Source organism: Capricornis sumatraensis, chromosome 16 (genome assembly GCF_032405125.1).
Source record: "Capricornis sumatraensis isolate serow.1 chromosome 16, serow.2, whole genome shotgun sequence".
In the NCBI taxonomy this organism is placed as follows: Eukaryota; Metazoa; Chordata; class Mammalia; order Artiodactyla; family Bovidae; genus Capricornis; species Capricornis sumatraensis.
The window spans coordinates 41,205,964-41,228,123 of NC_091084.1; the positions used below are offsets into that span (position 1 = coordinate 41,205,964).

General features: G+C 41.3%; 2 protein-coding genes across 5 annotated transcripts in view; one reads left to right on the forward strand and one right to left on the reverse strand.

The window, feature by feature from the left end:
* Positions 1-10,402, forward strand: part of BTBD10 (BTB domain containing 10) — a 74,060-nt gene extending 63,658 nt beyond the window's left edge. For all 3 annotated transcript variants that reach the window (XM_068988424.1, XM_068988423.1, XM_068988422.1), the window contains 3 exons: positions 3,390-3,587; positions 5,982-6,092; positions 9,447-10,402. In XM_068988424.1, coding sequence (XP_068844525.1) covers positions 3,390-3,587; positions 5,982-6,092; positions 9,447-9,757 — 620 coding nt within the window. In that variant the 3' untranslated portion in view covers positions 9,758-10,402. The remainder of the gene's footprint in view (positions 1-3,389; positions 3,588-5,981; positions 6,093-9,446) is intronic.
* A 976-nt stretch (positions 10,403-11,378) lies between these two features.
* Positions 11,379-22,160, reverse strand: part of BMAL1 (basic helix-loop-helix ARNT like 1) — a 108,269-nt gene continuing 97,487 nt past the window's right edge. For both annotated transcript variants that reach the window (XM_068988657.1, XM_068988658.1), the window contains 5 exons: positions 21,778-21,866; positions 20,171-20,279; positions 17,110-17,203; positions 12,930-13,032; positions 11,379-11,974 (listed from right to left, as the gene is read on the reverse strand). In XM_068988657.1, the coding sequence (XP_068844758.1) occupies positions 11,814-11,974; positions 12,930-13,032; positions 17,110-17,203; positions 20,171-20,279; positions 21,778-21,866 (556 nt within the window). In that variant the 3' untranslated portion in view covers positions 11,379-11,813. The remainder of the gene's footprint in view (positions 11,975-12,929; positions 13,033-17,109; positions 17,204-20,170; positions 20,280-21,777; positions 21,867-22,160) is intronic.

Genomic DNA, 22,160 nt, shown 5'->3' on the forward strand with positions numbered 1-22,160 from the left:
CTAAATTGAAGGGGAGAGGAATTGGACTTCTCCCACTGGGAGGAAATATCAAAGTCCCATTGCAGAAAAGTATGTGGCATGAGAAACTTTATAGCTGTCTTTGGAAAATAGCATCTTTCAGAGAAAGAAATAGCACAGTTCAAGATGTATTTAAGAGGTGGACTTAATAGGGCTTGAGGAATGGTTAAGAGATGAAAGAGGAATCAAATATTCATTTATTTTACAGATATTTACAAGACTGTCATATGACTAATATTCATCTGAGATGGTTCTGAGAACTTGAGTGCTTGGTGATGCCATTTACTCATTTGAAAAACTGCAGAGAGAGACTGAAATGATTAAGTTCAACTTGGAATATATTGAGTTTGAGATGCCTGTGAAAGGGCATCCTAATGGAGATTTCAGGAGGCAGTTGAATACAGTGCATCTGGAATATAGCAGGCAGAATTAGTAGAATAAATTTGAGAATTGTCAGTTTAAGGTGAGAGAAAATAAAGAACCTACCTAGAACTTCCCTGTGAAATATCAATATATAATGGCCAGCTAAATATTTAGGAAATATTTAACCTAAATATTTAGAAAATATTTAGATAATTTCCTAAAGGAAATCAGCCCTGAATATTCATTGGAAGGACTGATGCTGAAGCTCCAATACTTTGGCCACCTGATGTGAAGAACTGACTCACTGGAAAAGACCCTGATGCTGGGAAAGATCGAAGGCAGAGGTGAAGGGGATGACAGAGGAGGAGATGGTTGGATGGCATCACCGACTCAATGGACATGGGTTTGAGCAAGGTCTGGGAGTTGGTGATGGACAGGGAAGCCTGGTGTGCTGTAGTCCATGGGGTCACAAAGAGTTGGACAAGACTGAGCAACTGAACTGAATGGCCAGCTAGAGGAGAAAAAGTTGAAAAAGGTAACTGAAGAACAGCAGCCAGAAAGGAGAAAGAAAACCAGGGATAATGATACCAAATCTTAGTGATGAGAGTGTTTATTAGAGAAATGCAAATCAAACTATAATGACCTCACACTGGTCAGAATGGCCCCCTTTAAAGTCTATAAATAATAAATGCTGGAGAGGCTATAGGGAAAAGGAGACCCTCTTAACAGTGTTGGTGGGAATGTAAATTGGTGTAGTTAGTACGGAGAGCAGTATGGAGATTCCTCAAAAAACTGAAAGCAGAGTTGCCATATGATCCAGCAATCCCACTCCAGGGCATATATCCAGACAAAACTGTAATATGAAAAGATCCAGGTACCCCATGTTCATAGCAGCACTGTTTATGATAGCCAAGACATGGAAACAATCTAAATGTCTATCAGTAGACAGCAATGGATAAAGAAGATATGGTTTGTGTGTTCTTATGAGCATATAAACACACAATGGAATATTACTTAGCCATAAAAAGAAAGAAATAATGCCATTTACAGCAACATGGATGAACCTACAGATTATCACATGAAATGAAGTAAGTAAGATAAAGACAAATACCATATGATATCACTTATTTGTAGAATCTAAAATAGGACACAAACATACCTATGACACAGAAGCAGACTCAAGACATAGAGAACAGACTTGTGGTTGTCAGAGGGGAGAGGGGTAGGGAAGGAAGGATTGGGAATTTGGGATTAGTAGATACAAACTAATATACACACACACATACATACATACAGGATAGATAGATAAGAAAGAACTACTGTATAGCACGGGCTTCCCTGGTGGCTCAGAGGTTAAAGCGTCTGCCTCCAATGTGGGAGACCCGGGTTCGATCCCTGGGTCAGGAAGATCCCCTGGAGAAGGAAATGGTAACCCACTCCAGTACTCTTGCCTGGAGAATCCCATGGATGGAGAAGCCTGGTAGGCTACAGTCCACGGGGTCACAAAGAGTAAGACACGACTGAGCAATTTCACTCACTCACTGTATAGCACAGGCAACTGTATTCAATATTCTGTGATATAATGGAAAATAATTTGAAAAACATTATATGTGTAACTAAATCATTTTGCTGTACAGCAGAAATTAACATTGTAAATCAGTAAAATTTTTTTACTTCAGTAAAATTTTTTTTTAAAGATATTCATTTTCTTTAACAATCCAGAGGTCATTTGGAGACTATATAAGAGAATGTATTTATATGTATAAGAATTTACCTATAAAGGGAATTTAAAAAAATCATAATGGAAATATGCAGCCTAGAGAGAGACATGGCTAAATAATAATAACATAGTTAATTATTTAATTGTTTATTATATTAATAGTTACTAAGTAACATTTGTAGAGAGGAAAAAAGCTCTGATTTGGGAGATTATAGATTTGAGTCTTAGTGTCTTCTCTCACTCTCCTGGTAGTTCCTGAGGTAATAGATCCTTAGATAAGAAATTGGACATTGCCAATGAAATAGGAATAATATAAAAATGATTAGGACCCACTCCAGTGTTCTTGCCTCGAGAATCCCAGGGGCGGGGGAGCCTGGTGGGCTGCCGTCTATGGGGTCACACAGAGTCAGACACAACTGAAGTGACTTAGAAGCAGCAGTAGCAGGTTGGTGCAGGTGAGTTTGTGACTGTGTATTTGGAAAGTTGAAGTTGTTTGTTATGTCAGAAGAAAGGTCAGGTGAAGTGTATCTTTCATTCCTCTCAGTTCTAGGGTCACATAGCTATGTGATTCCTGCGTGCTCACTCGTGTCTGACTCTTTGCGACCCCATGAACTGTAGCCCGCCAGACTCCTCTGTCCATGGGATTTTCCAGGCAAGAATACTGGAGTGGGGTGCCATTTCCTTCTCCAGTGGTAATTCCTGTACCATGCTGTATTTTGCTTGATCTTTTGCCATCCTTATTCCCAAGTCAAGTGACCCTTTTCATCTCACTCTGCTTCCTACACAGTAATATCAATGTTGTTTGTAAATAATTTTCTGAAAAAGAAAATGTGGGAAGTGGACTGTGGGGACTATTTTATTTCATATGGATAATCTGCAAAAATATCCTTAGAATATACTTTAAAATATAACCACATACATTGATTGAAGACAAAATGATATAGTGAAAAATAACCTGGACTGAGAATAGAGTCAAGAGGGTGGATTTAATTCTGTCTTTGAAAATTAGTTTTGTAACCTTAGGCAGATTGCTTCATGATGTGTAAAGTGAAGAGGCTTTTGTTGGAAGACTTTAATTGGCCCTTCTTGCTATAACATTCTGCAGTTCCATAAGAACTCTTGCTGAGAAAAGTTTTAGTGACTAAAGAATAACCATTGTATTATCTACAGGGTCCCGAAGTAGATTCTGAACTAATGTGGTGTTTTGTTTATGTGTTTGTTATTTCTGCTCTTCTTTTACTTATCAGTCACCCCTAAAGCGAAGTTATTTTTGTGGGTTTTATTTCAGGTGCCCTAATGCATGAGTTGTCAAATGATGGTGCTCGCAGACAGTTCGAATTTTACTTGGAAGAAATGATCCTGCCTCTCATGGTAGCCAGTGCCCAGAGTGGGGAACGCGAATGCCACATAGTGGTGCTTACAGACGATGATGTTGTTGATTGGGATGAAGAGTATCCACCACAGATGGGAGAAGAATATTCACAAAGTATGTACTGTGGTATATTTTCTGTCTCTTAAATCACCACAGATTTTCTCTTTATCGTTTATAATATTGATTAAAGGACAGTTTTTGTAAAGAAAGTTTTCTGAACTCTTTCTTATACCAGGAGTGGACAAACTACAGCCTGTGGGCCAAATCCAGCCTTTTGCCTGTTTTTATGAATTAAGTTTCATGTATTGTCTATGGCTGCTTTTGCGCTACAGTAGCTGAGATGAGTAGTTGGAATGAAGACCGCATGGCTAGCAAAGCCCAAAGTATTTACTATACGGCCCTTTACAGAAAAAGTGAATTCACCCATGTCATGCACAGAAATGGTTTGCTCTTTGTTGAGTATCCAGACCTTAGTTTTTTTTGTTGTTGTTGTTGTTTGGCATTTAGAAGCATCCAAGAGAAATAGATCCTGGAATAGTAGATAATGCAAAATAAAGCTGTTTCTTATAGAGATGAATTTTTATTTGTATATAAAATAAGAAGCTTCAACTCACTGATAACAAGGATGACTTTAAGTTCTAAGACATTCCTTTTTTAATGTCACGTGTTCTTGGAGAATACATGACTCTTCTGAAAGCTTTGTGGAACTTCAGGTATTTTTGGTCAAAACAGCACAACTTGAGCAGCAGTGACTTTTTTCTTACTGTACTTCTAAACTTCTAATTAGAACCTTTGATTTTTTTTTTCTGTTAGAAAGTATATCTCATATTGATTTTGTTTGTTTGAATGTTTGTTTTTTGGTGAGCCCAATATAGTATTTTTGAACAGTTCCATAGATTGAGAAAAAAATTACAGGTAAAAGGATGATTCAAGAACAGGATTTGTATGAAGTATTAGCACCCTTTAAGCTCTGGTTTTTCCATTTTATTTACCCTTTTCTAAAAATAAAGCAGACTTTCAAGTGGTATGCTTTTTTAATTTTAATTCCAAAGATTTTCAGTTGATTATTTCAACACAGAGTATGGTAGTAGTTTTCAGAATTTACATTTGAAACGTTTCCTTTGCATGATAACACTTGAATGAGTACTGTGATTCTTTTGTGGACAGTTGCAGTAATAAAATGCTGCTGTTTCCTCATTCCTAGGCTTTTTGCTGTCCATGGTTTTCTAAAATACGTGGAATAAAAAGTTGAGCTTTAGTTTTCAGAAAGTTTGACTTCAAGAGAGGAGGGCCAACCACAGAGCACAGAGTGACATTATAGTGATAGAAGAATAATATTAGACCTGGCTTTTCCTTTTCAGTTATTGAGCTTTTCATTTCAGTGTTTTTTTGGTTTGTTTTTTTTTGTTTCTTTTCTTGAACTTTGAAGTTTAAAAGGACTGGAAACATTTTTATTTAATTTGTCTAAATATGTATCATTTTATGCCAAGATGTTCCAACCTAAAGAAGATAACATTTGAGGAGATAAGAGATAGCCTATTTCTTCAGGCTGATTTTCCTAAGAGTGACATACACTACCCATTCTGAAGTGTCAAAAAAAATTTTTATCTTAAAGTATCAGTAATCTTAAGGATGTGGTAATAATCACAACTTTTACCCCATGAATAGCTTCTGTGTACGTTTTTTCCTTTTATTGGCTCTTAAACCAGCATGTTTGGTTTGTGAGTGTGTTTTTCTGTTTTTGAAAAAACCTTTGCAGTTCACCTTTTAAGGGAGATAACTCCACCTGAAAGAGAGAAGGCGAGGAAGGTCCATCAGTCTAACTCCCTGAAGTGCCCAGCACATTTGGAAGACTCAACATGTTGTCAGTGGAGTGTCTGTCCTTTGCAAAACCAGTTTGCTCTAAACAGACTAACCTAGGCAGAACATGCTCGAATCTGCCATTTTTAACATCAGTATTAAATGGGGCTGTTCGCCTGAATGGAAAACAATTTGTGGGGAGGGTCTTTGCCTTTTGGGGGAATTATTAATAGTTGCTCAATCCATGAAATGTAAGATGTATCCATTTTGTACTTTCTGACAAAGCAGTTTTTTCCCCTCCAGATGAGCCCTTGTAGGCATCCTAGCAAAGTCTTTTACTTTGCCTGCTTGATAATGATGTGATACTGATACCTTTTTTTGATTCTCTTTATTTGAAAAAATTGGGGCAGACCCCATTCCAGTAAGTCTGTGTATGATATATCTTTCAGAAGGAGAGTCTTCCTATGGATTGGGTTACCTGATTGGTTATTAAAGCTTTTCTTGTTTCATCTTATGTAGACATTTGCTTCTATATTAACTGTACTGAATTGTCCTGTCATGTTGGCTAGTCATCCTTTGGCATCACTGCATCCATTATTTGGGCTTTTAGGGTTGTCAGGCCCCTTTGATGATCAAGATAAATAAGCTTGAGTCATCTCGAAGTACTTTGATTTTAATAAGAAAATATTTTTGTCTCTTTGTTTCCAGTTATATATAGCACAAAATTATATAGATTTTTCAAGTACATTGAAAACAGAGATGTGGCCAAATCGGTTTTGAAGGAGAGGGGTCTTAAGAAGATTAGACTGGGAATAGAAGGTAAGACATTTTCACTTTTTTTTTTTTATTAATTATCTTTTGGAACCAGCAAGGTTTAAAAGCTGGATCCCATTGAGATTATATTTTGAATATTTTGAGAAAATTTCAGACAAATGATTACTGAATGCTCATGCAGTAAACAAATAACAAAAGTCAGCTTTCTTTATCTGAGAAGAGAAATAGAAGGCCCTTAAAGATCAGTGTTTATTCTGTAAGATTCTCTAGCAATATAGAAAGATGAATTTGTCTTTTCTGCCATCACTCTACTTAATGCATTTTTCACTAAGGCAATGTAGTGTGTTTGGCACACGTATGTATATTCCCGTAAGAGATGATAGGACTGTTTGCCTAATAGTAATTGTGATCTAGCCCAACAGAACTAAAATCTAGTACTTTTTTGAAAATTCATGTAAAAACTGGTGGTGGTGGTTTAGCCACTAATTTTCCAAGATTTTACCTAGAAAATCCTATGGTCAGAGGAGCCCGGCGGGCTCCTTTACAGTCCATGGGTCGCAAGACTCAGACACGACTTAGCAACTAAACCACCAGCATCACTCTTTTTACATGAATTTTCAAAAAGTATTAGATTTTAGTTCTGTTGGGCTGTGATCATGATTACTATATGTCTTAAGGTGTCTTAAGGTATGATAATAGCTTATTTTCAAATTGAATTGAATGTCCATGTACTTCATCTTACTTAAATGCAAACTTTTTAGATTGCTTTTTACCTTGTGATTTAAATGAATTTTTACAGATGCTACCCTCAGATCCTTCTTTTATTTTAAAGTGCCCATACTAAAAACAAAATATCTTCCTTGGCCTAGAGTAATGAGTAAAGGTTCTGGAGCCAGATTGCTTGTGTTCAAAGCCTATGATTTAATAGCTGTATGACCTTGGACAAGGCACTTTACTTTTTTTTTGCCTTTGTTTTCTCATCTAAAATGAGAGTATTAATACATACTTTATAGGGTTACTGTGAGTGTAGAATGAGTTAATCCATGAAGAACACTTTAAATAGGGCCTGGCACATAGTACTTTCTGTGTTTGTGATGGTGATAACAAAGATTACGGTATTCAGATCAGTGATCAGATGAGCTGTTGGAGATGATGATGAGAGACTCCTGAGACATACAGGGAAGAATGACCAGAAATGAGGTCTTTGGAGGAAGGGGAGGGGAGGAAATTTGGGGTTTAAAAAGAGTACACATTAGCTTCACCAGTATATGTCCTCTTCTGTCATTCTGCAAACACTGAGTTTTACCTGCTTGGTTTCAAAGCTAAAGAGACTATAACTGGAGGGGGAATTACTTTAGCAGGCCCCTAGCAGGTATTTGAACTGATAGCAAGTGGGTTGGAACTGTGTTTTAAAAAGCCTGATACACTGTGCTAAGGAATATGGACCTTCCCCTTTAAGCATGAAGAAACCATTGGTAGTTCTAAAGCAAGGATGTAATATGATTATACTTGTGTTAAGAAAAAAAAAAGTGGTGATTCACTGTGGAGAAGAGATTGGAATACAATGAGATGGGAATTTAAAGACTTTCTAACAGTCCTGGAGCAATCAGGGACAAGGGAATAGAGAAAGGGAAACCTTTCTGACCTCTGGAGCTGCCCTTCAGATGGTAATTGGAAATAGAAATGAAGAAGACATTCTATAGTAGGTCTTTAGAAGGTGTTGCCCCTGCTTGCCCCTGTGCCTCCCTCACCTCAACCACACACCCACACACCCACCCACACACACACACTCCACACATGGCTAAATATACTAGCTGCCAGTGATGCCTGCATAACAAACTCCTATGCAGGAATCCTTAATTGAACCCCGACTACGTGAGGCCTGTGTGGTTTTTTTTTTGTTTTGTTTTTTCTGATTTTAACTGTGGCCCATAGGCCAAATCCAACTCACTACCTGTTTTTTATAAATTAGGTTTTCTTGTAACATACTCATTGATTTATGCATTGTCTGTGGCTGATTTCATTTTATTATGGCATAGTTGAAGTGTGATAAAGACCATATGGCCCACACGCCTGAAGTATTTACTGTCTGGCCCTTTATGGAACATGTTTGCCTGTGCTTGGTCTAAACTAGCAATTCATGCTAGTAGGAAAGAGAAGGAACTTGTGATAGCATCTAAGGAAGGTGTATCCTTAGAGAAACTGCCATACTGGTGAATGACTGAAATGTTCCCAAGACTGGGATGGCTGTTACCAGTTGTTACTCTTTAGTGACTATGATTTAAGAGAAGGAAGATGTATAATTACTGGGGAAAGCTGTGTCTACTGAAAAAATGTGTTGTACAACTTGGAAGTTCAGAATTATGTTTTATTTAATGGCCTTACTGTCAATTGTAGCCTTGGATATAGCCTCTCAGATTACCCTGAGAAACTGTTCCAAGGAGGTAAGGGAGGAGCTGGGATATGTAGGAATTTTTGCTGGGACAAGAGAAAAAAAATGATCAAAAGATTACTGCTAATCACAAAAAGCAGACATCTCAAGTATTGATTTTAGTGCCTCTCTACCTTTGGGGAAATGCAGGAGTCTGGGCTTGTTGAAATTATTCCTTTGATACACATCTTAACTATCTAGGGCTATTTTTCCACCCTGAATTCCCCTCAGCGGCACTGTTGAGTCAGGGGTGGGCTGCAGGGGCAGATGACTTGATGGCCACAACATTTCTATTTACTGAAATGACAGGCGACTTTTTTCTTTTTTTTTTGGTCCATGCTACTTTGGAATTGCCAGTCTGAACGAACTTGATTGTTCAGAGTAGTAACATTTAAATGATATAGAGGTTAAAATATTGGCTTTGTTGACCTAGACACAGAAATACCTGGAATCAGTGAAGCTGGAGATCGCTACAGCTTCTCGCCACTTGAACAGTAAAAAGGAAAGAAAAAACCCAAAATGATGTAAAGATGAGATTTAGGTTTAAAGAAAGTAGGCGGCTTATATGGCAGTAAATTGCAAGTCCTAAGGCCAAATAATTGTGTGGGGAAGAGATCAGGGATATCAAGGTGCACAACCAGAGCCCATGATACACTGGATTTCTTCCCATTGTATTAGGGACCCAGCCCCACTATGCTCTCTGAAAGTTTTTCTGGTGGTTGGTGAGAGGTTTTGTGAATTATATCAGTAGGATTTCAGTTTCTTGCTGTTGAACTAATGACCAAAGAGAATATTGGTTTCCTTCTTTATTTTAATCTATGTTTTGTTCAAGAGCTATAGTAACCCTCTTTAGGTTAAATTGAATGAGGAATGTGGGGACCTGTGTGTGTGTGTGTGAGTGCGTGCACACACACGCGTGCATAGGTGTGTGTATGCACATCCCGGTTTTAAAAACTTCTCTCCTTCAGGTTATCCTACCTACAAAGAAAAAGTAAAGAAAAGGCCTGGGGGCCGCCCTGAAGTGATTTACAACTATGTCCAAAGGCCCTTTATTCGAATGTCTTGGGAGAAGGAAGAAGGAAAGAGCCGGCATGTAGACTTTCAGTGTGTGAAGAGTAAATCTATCACCAACCTTGCCGCCGCTGCCGCAGACATTCCCCAGGACCAGCTGGTAGTCATGCATCCGACTCCACAAGTGGATGAGCTGGATATTCTACCTATCCACCCCCCTTCTGGCAACAATGACCTCGATCCTGACGCACAGAATCCGATGCTGTGACGGTGATGTTTCTTGAAACCATAGCATGCTACTCTTCACAGTGATGCTGTACTCTCCTCATCCTGCACTGCAAGGCCACTTTCTTCATTGTGAGATGCACAGAACAATGTTTAGGATATTGCAGTGTAGGCTTTTTTTAAAGACCAAAGGTAGCTGAATGGTTTTTTAAATGAGTACAACTCTAGCATCTTGAGGTTCCAGTTATATAAATGTATTTGTTTACCAGTAGGTTTGTGAAATTGGTTCTTTGTATGGGGGACAGTCCTTTTTCACACATCTAGATCTTTCCAGAAGTGGTGGAAATTGGCAGCTGGGGTACTTTGTCTAGATTGATATTCATCACACCCCAGATAAAATGTAGAACATTATATAGTTGCACTTTATAAATGGTGGTTAAGTGGAACTGTTTAAGCCATTTTTATAGTTGTGATGCACAATATAATTTAAATAAGTGCTTCTATCAAAGTATTCCTTCAGTAAAATGTGTATAGTTTGCTGCCCATGATGAGCAAAAAATGAGTATCACTGGGCTTATTTGAATGATGAGGATGAGATTCAACCATATCTTATCAGTTATCTCAGTGCCGTTTTCATCCTTTTCAAGTGTCACATGCAGGGAGTGTGAACATCAGAGGTGGGTTATTATCCGGTCTGCCTTACCCTTAATCTGTTCACAGATATTTATTTACTAATGATTTTTTTGAAAGTTATGGGATAAGAAAATGAAGTGTTTGCTCTTCATTTACTAAATGATTGTAAACTCGTTTTTCATCAAAATAAAATTCCATTGTTTTAATGTTTATGATCTTTATAACCATCTTGACCAGACTTTCAGTCTTATATTTTGCAGATTTCCTGTTTTATTGGTGTCAGTATAATTAGAAACCAGGAAGTAGCTCAAGGAACTCCAGTTTGATACATGTGTGATGAGGCACTTATATTCTCCACTAACTATAAAATATACTATAAATCCCAAACATCATTAGAGCTGAAAAGGGAATATTTTCTAGTGCAACCTGATACGAAGATAAAATACGTTTACTAGGTTCTATAGTAACCTTAAGTTTCAGACCCAAATTCTGATACTAGTTCAGTGCTTTCTTCATTATACTGTGCTATTCTGCCAAGCAAATTGTTTATGCACGTTTTTGCTTTGTTTTTTAATATTTTGTGACTCAGTTCAAGAAGAAATCAGAAGTATTTAGATGCTTTCAGTCTGGGGTCACTTAATGTCTGAACCCATACAACTGGTAATAGAGAAGAGTTGTATTAGAGAAGCTAGTTTGTTCTTTCTAATCTTGAGTTTGTAATTTCAGAGGACTTGAAGTTTGTGTTTAAGCAGTAATATCTTTGTTCTCACAGAAACTAAAATTACAGTACAGCTAAACAAGTGACATAGGAAAATTATGTATGTCCTAGAATTTCTATGAAGACCAGAAAGGCACTGTAAATGTTTTTGCTGTGGATCATCCATAAACACCCACCCTGGAAAATCAATGATCTAGCCCTATAGCATTTTTTCCTTAATTATGTGAAATGTGAACAATATTTATAGAACAAGGGAAACATTTATTAAAAATATTTAACTAATACATTATACTTTAACCCATATTTATAGTAAAGGATTCTTACAAGGAAGAATAAACGGTTTTATGATACAATTAGTATAAGAAATATCCACATGGGGAACTTCTTTGTAGTGTAAAAACACCATACATCTGAAATGACCATTTGCATATAAAAGCTACCAATGATGCTTCTGTGCACAATGATTAAAAAATTCAACACAAACAGAATCCAAAATATACAATTAATGCAAGCTATCCACAGCTAGCCCAATAATCAATGATGAGGAAACACTGGAGCAGGCTTTAGTTCCACTTTTTCTGAAGTTACACATAGTTAAGATTGACTTGTATCAATGGCTCTGAGATGGCTTTTATGAAGACAGTACATAAAAGCTGTTCTCTCCTTATCCAGTAAGCTTCACAGACTGTATAACTCCATCAGTAATGCACTTTGATACTGTAGCTGTCGCCAAAGCAACATATAGTGTTTACAGCGGCCATGGCAAGTCACTGAAGTCAACAGGGCCACCAAGTCCAGCATCTGCTTCCAAGAGGCTCATTATGACAGCCATTGCTGCTTCATCATTACTGGGACTACTTGAGCCTTGATCGTTGTCTATCATGTCTATGCCTATGTGAGGGTTTTCACCTGTGGGAGGAGATCAAGACTGGTGAGTGATACTTTAGTAAGTGGTTAACTTTAGTAAGCAGTTCCCAAGTACACTTTTAATAAGAAAGTTAAACTTAACAGTAGGGCAAGAAAGCTGCTTTGCCATTTTTTAAAAAAATATTCGTGTTTTTCAGCTGAAAGACCCAACTTTTTAAGAAGGAACTACTTAAATTCAATAAAAATTAAAAGTATGAGCTGACCTCATTTTAATATTCTGATATAACCAGTTATAAGGAGAGAATTATAGAAGGAAACCATGCAGGAGACCCTGGTTTGATTCCTGGGTCAGGAAGATCCGCTGCAGAAGGCATAGGCTGCCCACTCCAGTATTCCTGGGCTTCCCTTGTGACTGAGCAGGTGAAGAATCTGCCTGCAATGCAGGAGACCTGAGTTCAATCCCTGGGTTGGGAAGGTCCCCAGGAGAAGGGAAAGGCTACCCACTCCAGTATTCTGGCCTAGAGAATTCCATGGACTGTATAGTCCGCAAAGAGTCGGACACAACTGAATGACTTTCACTTTCAGAGATTAGAGGGCAAAGATCTAGAAAGAGAGGTAGAGAAAAAGATGGGTCGAGTGGGAGAAGCAAACTCTTCATTGCTTAGTTTCTTTCAATACCTTCTGAAATGCTTTTTGATCACCCTTTCAGAGGTTCTGTCTGAATCTGCATGAGCTCTCCCTCTGAAGATACTATGTTCCACACATTGGGAGAAAGCCTGTGTCCAGGCTGCCGGAAACCCCTCTTGAATTCTAGAGACACCCCCACCAGAACCCAACCATTAAACTTAACTTTGAAGTAAAGATTTAAATAAGTTTTAAACCTTTACTTTGTTCTTAACAAGTTTACCTAGAACTGATTTGTACATTTAGTTCTTAAAACTGATGTCATGCCAGATGTTTTTTGCATGCTCACTGCAATAGAAATAATGCTACTTACCAAGAATAGAAGAGCTATCAGAATATGGATAACCTGGGTTCTCCTGAGCCTGCCCTGGTAGTAGGCCACTGGAAGGAATGTCTGGAGTCCCTCCATTTAAAATCTACAAACAAAAGTGAAGTTTTCATGTCATCAACAGTTTCAATCGGTATTTTACACAGTGTCACTAAGAAAATGAATTGTGTTGAAAAGAGGAAGATGAGGAGAAAAAGCTTCAGGTGGCTTTGGTTTCTTATTGAATGATTTCATACCAGAGACTGTTAGGAATGGTCACAGTAAGGAGAAAACCTCTCCCCCACACTAGTATTCTCTACTCGATTCAGCCCACACAAGCAATTTAAAGGCTGAATAAAATCCCTAGAGCACTCATTACCTTGGACTAAATCCCAATGAACTCAGGTGGGCAGGGCCCCTCCCCTGTTAGGGAGTAAGATCCCTTATAGCAACAGATGCTGCTGAAGAATCAGTAAGAAAGGGTGGTTATACTGGGAAGAGACACAGCTCTGAGGAATCACAAATGAACAACAGAACACTAGAAGTAGATGATCATTAGTTGTCCCACAGGGGCCAACATTAGTAACCAGTGGCTTAAGCTCAGAGAGGCTACTGAGAAATACTGAATATTACTACCACTCCTCAGTAGAAGAACTCTGTCTTCCCTCAACTGTCTACCCCCTTCACCCTCCCATGACCGATTCTCACAGAAAAGCGCCCCTGAGAGGTATCTGGATGTGGATGAGGAAACTGGTAGCAGCTAGATTTCAGGAGAGGCAGCGATTTCAGGCCTTGCCAGTAGGTGGCATTACAACTTTATCTCCACAGTTCAACTTTCTGAAAAAGTGTTAAAAACCTTTACACTCTAAAAATGATTAAGGACTCCAAAGAACTTTTGTTTATATAGGCTATATTTTATCAGTATTACTATATCTGAAGTTAAAACCACTAAAAGTTACAATAAACTTTTTACACATGAACATGAATAGCATTTTAATGAAAAAAATGATTTTCTAAAATAAAAGTTGGAAGTATCATTTTATATATATATATATACACACACACATATATTTTGCAAGTTGAATGTCTAGCCTAACAGAATTTAATTGGATTCTCACTTGCTTCTCCATTCAGTCTGTTTAGGTATGCTGTCTCAAGTACATAGCTGAAGAAAATCTGACCTCTCAACAGGCAGTTGGAAAAAGGAGGCACTTTAATGGCCTTTTTAAATAACCGTGGTATTCTTCTTTGATATTACATCAGAACTCAGCAGGTGGAGGTTTCTTAAAAGATAAGGCACAATGTGGAATCTGAAACCATATCAGTGAAATTTTGGTACTCTCTAAAAATCCACTGGTGCATATTAGTATTTAGGATGGATCCTTTTTACCTTCACACGATTCTGAAATATATTGGCCATTTGGAAAATACTGGCTTACTGAGTTATGCAGATTTTCCAGATGTTGACACACTTCATTGTATAACATTAAAACATCACCACTGTTAATATTACCTATGATCAGAAATATCTTAAGCTTTGGCAAGCAGTCAAGCTCAAAGCAGCAGACACAAGTTTTCTCCCAAATTCTAACTTTTGCTTGAAAGCTAAAATGTTCTCACTGGTCAGTTGTTTTTCCTTGAAGCTGCAGGTTCACTCATTTTCAAGAAAATGTACGCTAAATACCCAAGTCTGCAAAACCATAGTTTGCGATAGTAAAAATGGTGTCCTATGAAAAAAGTGATTGATTGGTTCAGTTTAAAACTTACACCGTCGTACAAGCGCTTTTTCTTGATTCAACCATCATACTTTGTGTGCAGCATAAGTGCTTTAAGCACATGTCTCATTCTGTAACTATTAAAAAGATTTACTCAAGGATTTTATAAAATTATTTTACTGCTTTATTAAGGACATTCTTAAATGAAACTGGTCTTTAAATTTATTGTTTTTTTTAATTGCCGGTATATGGTGGTGAAATACAGTGACTGTCAGTACAGTTTGGTGCCACAGGCTTAATTTCTTTTGCAAAAGCACCAGCAGTTTTATCCAACATTGCTTTTGCACTGTCAGTTCACATAACAGCACAATCAGAAAAAACTTTTAGCATTGTTACGAAAATACTTTTGACCACACAAGACCCCTGAAAAGATTCCCCCTCCCTTACCCCCACCAGAAGACCATAGATGATGTTTAGGAAACTTCGGCTTTATCTGACCCTGCCCTGGTGCCTCTGGAGGTCCAGAATCTCCTGGAATCTGAGGCTCACTAACCTTACCCCTTTTAACTTGACCTTAATTAAAACAACTGGCAGGCCAGTTGACTCATTTTTGGACCTGCCCAGTCTGAAAGTGACTGGGAAGTGTTGGAAGCCTGGGCCCACCTTTAGTCTCGTGGCTTTGGTATATAGCTAACGCTGTCTTTTAAAATTCTGTCTTGTTTAGATGCCCTTCTTATAAGTTCTGCTGCTGCTGACTCAGAATACATTCAGAATTCCTTCTCAGATCCACTTTTATAAGTCCAAAGGAAAAGAAACATTTTCCGTGAACGCCTCAAAAATACTTGGGCTCTGTGATGCACAGTATACTTTCAGATCTCTGGCAGTTGTTGGTATGAAGAGAATCAGAAGTCAAGACACCTGAATTTAGTTTGGGGCCATACTTATTAAATTCTGGGCTAGTCATATACCATTTGGTAGCCTGGATTTTGCCACCTATGAGGTTGTGAGGATAAAATGAGAGATTGTATATGAAAGTTCTCTGAGTAATATTTAAGCACTGAAGTGATGACCTTCCAAAATAGAATAGTGGGATTCTTGGTAATACCAGAAAGTCAAGTGCCTAAAAGTTGAATTGAGACCCAGAGAAAAGGATACCACACTAAGATGGTGGATCCAGTATGGAAGAAGGACCTAGCAGTGTAACGAAACATGGCTAAGAGCTCAGCCTATGCGCAGTGGCAGGGGCTGTGCCCAGGCCAGACTTCATCTGTGGATGCAATACTCAAGTCAGTACCAACCAGGCACTTCCATGTATATTCTCTCATAACAGGACTTCATGTGCAAAGATGCTGGCTGCCCTAGCCTAATATTAGCCTCATTATAGAGAAATCAAGGGCTTAAAAAATTATACAAGGCCACACACCAGTGCATGGCAAAGGCAGGCGTCAAACCCAGGTCTCTCTTCCAAATGTGCTCTTCCCCATTAATGGCTTTCAAACCTTTTTCCAAATAAAAATTGTTATGGAAGACTCACACATCATAAAACAGAAATAAAGCTACCCTGGTAGAAGCAGGAGTCCTGACCTTATCTTTCCCATCAGCTGGCCCCCTTCCAAGCCCCACCCTACCTAGCAGCACCACAGCTCCTGGTAACCTGAGCCTCTGAGAGGCCAAGTTTTGAAAACCCATGCCCTGCTTTAGATACAATTTGTGCCTCAGGAGTCCAATCTGGGTAAATTCTTTCTTTGTGTCTATGTTTTGGGAGATAGGGGAAGGAAGACTTTATGTCTCAAGATGCTGGCCTCTGGGTCATCCTAACCTGTTAACATCAGACACTATATGATTTATGATTTACAATTAACATTGGCCTAGGCTTGCAAACTCTCAGCTCCAAAAATGAAAACAGATTACTGGTTTCTGAGACTATTTATAATGTAGTCTTCTGGTCAGTTCTTCATTAGGGCTGGCAACAGATGAACTACTTATACTTAATGCTGTCCCATCAGAGAAAACCAGACAGATCCCTAAGTATTCTGCAGCTGCACAGGCATGACTTGCCTTCCAAAGCACCACTGGCATCACTGTTTCCAGGGCGTGCACTAGACACTAATGATACTTTCTCCCTTGAAGACTCCTGGCAGAGAACTAGGTAATTTTACATACCCGTGAATCCTTCCTTCATGGGAGCTCTTGAATTCCTCCTTCCATGCAATGGACTAACAGCTCTCTAATCCTTACAACGATCTCTTTCTGCCTGCCCTCTAAGGATAAACCCTCTCAGGATGTCAGCAAGCCTCCCTGGTCCACTGGTGTGTTTTGTACCTCACCTAACACAGATGCATTTACTTCAAGGAGGAAAAAAGGGCCCTACTTGTTTCAGCAACCACAATTACATACTCCCAGTATTTCAGAACTTGGGCAAGAGCTCTCTACATGTAGAAGGGCCTTAGTCTAAGAGTCATCAGCCCTACCTTCTTGCCTCCTGGAGAAGAGGCATCAGGGGGAGGTGTACTTGTGATGTTCAATGGGCTGGAGCCACAGCTGGAAGGCGATGACCCTCTTATCCTGTCAGAGAAAAGAGGAGTTAGTTACATTGCCTTTCCTTTTTTTCCAGTGCAGTGTGTGTGTGTGTTGAGGGATGGGGGTGAGAAGATCTAGAATAGGGATTTGGCAAGCCTTCAGTAAAGGATAGGAGAGTAATTATTTTAGGCTCTGTAGGCTATATGGCCTCTGTCACAACTACTGAACTCTGCCACTATAGCTGGGGAAAAAAAGCCAAGACCATATGCAAACGAATGCGTGTAGCTGTGTTCCAATAAAGCTTTATTTACAGGTGATAAGCTGGATTTATCCCATTGGCACCTGATCTAGAAAATCCTGGAGGCAAGCTTCTTACTGACAAACCCCTCCGATTAAGGTTTGGATTTCAGGTTTGTTGAATTTCAAGTAGGTGGCCAATTTCCTCACAGCCAGATCTCAGAGTGGATTGGCAGAACTTTAGAAGTCCAACTTTTATCTCTGATAGATGGACTAGACTCCACAGCAAATGATTTATCCTCTAATCTACAAACAGTGCTTAGCTAGTGAATACTCAGGAGATGGAGGGTGCTGGGGCAGCTCAGCCACGCCTAGAAACTAGCCTTACAGTCGCAGTCGTCATCGCCTAAGGAAACAGGTGATGAAAAACGGGTTCAAGCCCTTCTCAGCTAGCTTATTTCTCAGCATAGTAGGTTTACAGAGGGGAACCCTTGTCAAGCTGAAGAATCTCAGTAAGGGAGACCTTGGCCTAGCACCACAGCTAGAGTCTGACCTGAATGGCAGCTGTGTGACTACCAGGCTCTTGGCACCTGCATGGATGGATAAATGCAGCTGCTGGGTGACCCTGGTCTCCACTGCCCAGGAGACTTTTGGCTCTTGGCTGTACTGCCTAGTTCTGTAATTGCTGAGTGAACAAGATCTCTCTCTCTCTCTCTTCCCTGGACCATAAGCTCCTCAAAGGCAGGATACAACTATACACCAGGTATTCTTCACTCACATGGGTGACTACTAATTGCGTATTGAAAAAATTATTCAATGTCTCCTACTTTTCCCCACCTACACCTGTGGAACCACTATTGCCCCAGTTTCCCTATCTTGGAATTGCCTTTTCACCATTACTTACTTCATCTTCAATATCTAGTCCTTAAATTACTGGCTTCTCTCTTCGACACAATTATCACTCTAGAGTGGGCCTCATTTTGAGTCGTTAAGCATGCTCACCTTCATCTCTTCCTATTCCAATCCAACTTTGAGGCTTATTAACATAACATTGCTCAGGACTCTACAATGCACAGCGTCTTCACGTTTTCTTCCAGTCTCAACTTCTCAGCATCATTTCTTAGAATTCTTCGCAATCTCCCATCACAACTCTGGTTCTTGCCTACAAAGAAGCTGCCCAGGCACGTGGCCTGCCTTTTTTTTTTTTTTTAATCCTGAATATGCCACTCACATGCCCATTCGAGCGCATGGCTGTCTTTTCTAGAAGGAATGCACAGTTCAGTTCAGTAGTGTCTGACTCTTTGTGACCCTGTGAATCGCAGCGCGCCAGGCCTCCCTATCCATCACCATCTCCTGGAGTTCACTCAGACTCAAGTCCATCGAGTCCGTGATGCCATCCAGCCATCTCATCCTCGGTCGTCCCCTTCTCCTCCTGCCCCCAATCCCTCCCAGCATCAGAGTCTTTTCCAATGAGTCAACTCTTCGCATGAAGTGGCCAAACACCTTCATCACAAAACTCAGCTAAAGCCAAGTTCAAACCCTTCCTCGTTTGCTTCTGCCCAAGGAATCTTCGTTTTTGCTTTTATCATGAAGAAAATAGAATTCGCAAAGATTCAAGGGCTGTTTTATACTATTCTTGGATGGTTTTAAGCAAAGCACTGGATATGCACACAGTGGCTGATCAGCACCACATTATCTCTGCACACCACCCCACCCACCTCTCCTTCCTGAAACAGACTGAAGCAGCTACATCCATCCTTCCTGAAGGGCTGCAACAGAACTGTGCTACCCACTGGGATAAGAGCCCCTCTGCGGCCAATTAGAAAACAAGGCCAGCTTCCAGTTTTCCTCAGAGGATCAATCCAGTGGCAGCAGGGATCCTCTGATTATGTCCCATTAAGTGTGCATTCCCAAGGACCTGGTTTCCACCCTCTCCTTCTCTAAATTCAAATGGACTGATAATTACTGCTTCCCACTCTGACTGCTCTTAAAGACTTAGATTTAATTAACAATTTTTGAGCACTCACCACATGTCAGTTTCTGTCGCTACATGACACCACATGTCAGTTCTAGGAACTTTCCTGAGTTCTCTCACAGTCCTAGAGCAATCTGGGGGAGACAGATAATTGCCTTCCTTTTATGGTTTAAATCAACAGAGTCCAAGAAGTTGAGTGACTCTCCTAAACAGAGGCCCAGGACTCAAACTCAGGTAAACTACTTTCTCTTTCATATGGAAAAGAAGGCCCACCCACACAAGTTTCTATTACAAGCTGATTAGCTTGGCCTCTATTACTAATTCTAGGCAGCTTTTTGACCGGAAGTGTCAGGCCCAGATCATGGCAGTTCAGGGCTCTGTTTCTGCAGCTCTGTGATGTTAGTGCTCATCTATCTGCTGGAAAGCTCCTTGGGTGGTACACAAAGTAATAAAGTTGAGCCTCCTAGAGTTCCCTTTAGCTCTGACCTGTTCGGGTTTAGCCTTTTTAAAGGCACTACTTCTTAATCCCAGCACTACTTCTTAATCCCGACACTACTGACATTTTGGACTGAAAAATTCTCTCTCAGGGGTCAGGGGTTGGGAGGGCTGTCCTGCGTCCTGTAGAATGTTTAGCAAGCACCATCCCTGTCCTCTCTCCCCTGGATGTTTAGCAGTAATCTCCCACTCAGCTGTGACAACCAAAAACCATCTCCAGATCATCCCGGGGGCGGGGGGGGCGGGGGACAAAATACCGCAGCATGGAAAACACTGGTTTAAGGGAACAGTTAGGTGTTACTTGCCTGTGGATTTCCATGATTTCCTCAGCAATCATTCGACCTATTTTTCCTGCCCCAGCCCTGGTTCCCCCTGGAATCCCTGGAACAGTGGGGTGGATCCTCTTCGGGCCACCTACAACAGAGGAATCTGAGAGTCGGAAAGGGGAAAACCGAGGGAGAAGACCCTATTTCGTGTTGAATTAAGACAAGTTCTTCCCATGATCCACTGAAGTTCAACCTTAGGGTTGTTCCTGAAGGACACTAGAGCCATGGCTTTTCAGGAAAGGGCATTCCAGCAGGAAAAAGCTCACGTTTCCTTCCAGGATCAGACATGTTGATATATAGCCTCTACTTACTCGTGCACGCCACATACATTTACTGAACACCACTGTGCTGCAGGCCAGGGGGACAGAGATTAAGTCGGCATCCCTGCCCTCAAGGAGCTCACAGTCTAAGAGGGAGACACGTAAGACAGACAAGGGCTGGAGCACACTGTGTTAACTTTGACAGGGCGGCACCAGGCATTCAGGGGGGCCAGGTGCAATTTCCTGGAAGAGATTAACTGAGCTGAGTCTTGTGAGAGGAGTACAAATCAGGGTGGCAGAGAGGAAAGGAAGGGAAAGCATTCCAGGCACAGCCACCAGTGTACACAAGAGCACTGAAGAGGGTACAGCTTGGGAGACGACACCAAGAAACTCAGTGCGGTGATGACGGAGTGAGCAAGCGATGAAACGGAGAAGCAGATACCGGTCAGACCAGGAAGGGCCCTGGATGCCACCCTAACAGATCTAAGCCGTACCCACGAGGGATAACCAAAGGACTGCCTCAGATGGGGGTTACTGAGAAGTTCAGAGGAGCTGCATAGGACCGAGCTGTAGTGGAGGACGGGGGCGCAGAGTGGGGAGCGTGAGACTAGGGCTGGGAAATTACCTGCAATAATCCAGGCAACAGATGGGGAAGGTGGTGATGGGGAGGTTTAAAGATAGAAGGGGCAGGATTTCGTGTTTCCATATAATGGGAGAGCGGTAGGAGTCATGGCTTCTGGCTTAACCAACCAGGTTGGGGGTAGGGGGCTGCTGTTGCACCGAAAACCGACGTGGACATGCTGAGTTATAGGTGCCTCCTTTGGGACTCCAGGAGGCAGCTGGAGGAACAGACCTGGAGGGACCGGATGTAGGATTCATCGATGAAGAGATGGGGACTGAAGCCATGCAAGCAGAGGCAGGCCCAGGAAGGACTCAGGTGCCTGGGGCGGCGGCCCGGCACGGCTCACCCCGCGGTGCTGGCGACACCCTCCTCCCACCTCAGGAGCCAGTGGCCGTGACGGAAGAGCCCTTCACATCACAGCTGCTGGGCAGCACAGTGGGAGGAAAGCGCACACAGCCAGGAGCCGGCCACTTCATGGGCTTCCAGGGTCCAGGCAGCCTCAGGAAAGGCAAAACCAAGTTTCCAGCATTTCAAGCTCAACAGAGAAAGTGAGATGACAGCGTCCTTAGTGATCACTCCCACGAGGGTCCCCCCTTGTTCCACAGAATATGGTGGCTGCGGACCCCAAACACTGGGGGCAGGGGGTGGTGGCCACAAGCAGCTCCTCACGGGCAAGCCCCAGCGCCCCGGTGGCACATAGTTACCTTCTCCAGAGGGCAGCATGCTGTCCATGCTGTGGGGGGACGCTGTGAGCTGCGGGAAGCTGGGGTCCCCGCCTTCCAGGACGTTGGCTCTGTGAACATCCCAGCAACAAGGAAACGTGAGTCAGGCCCGCCCAGAACTGTGCACCTTTCACCTTGGCCAAGGTGTCCGGTGTCCACTCTGGACCTGGACAGGCCAGAAAACGAAGTGTCTGAGCGGCTTAGTGCATCTCCTCGCTGTCAGAGGACACGGCAGACAGCGTCTGGGGCTCTGGCCTTCCTAGCGCACGCGGGGTGCGGTCCCGCGGGGGTGGTGATGCAGCGGCCACCGCCGCTGCCACGAGGCTCCTCTCCAGGCGGCCAGCAGGGCACCGACCGCAGCCCCT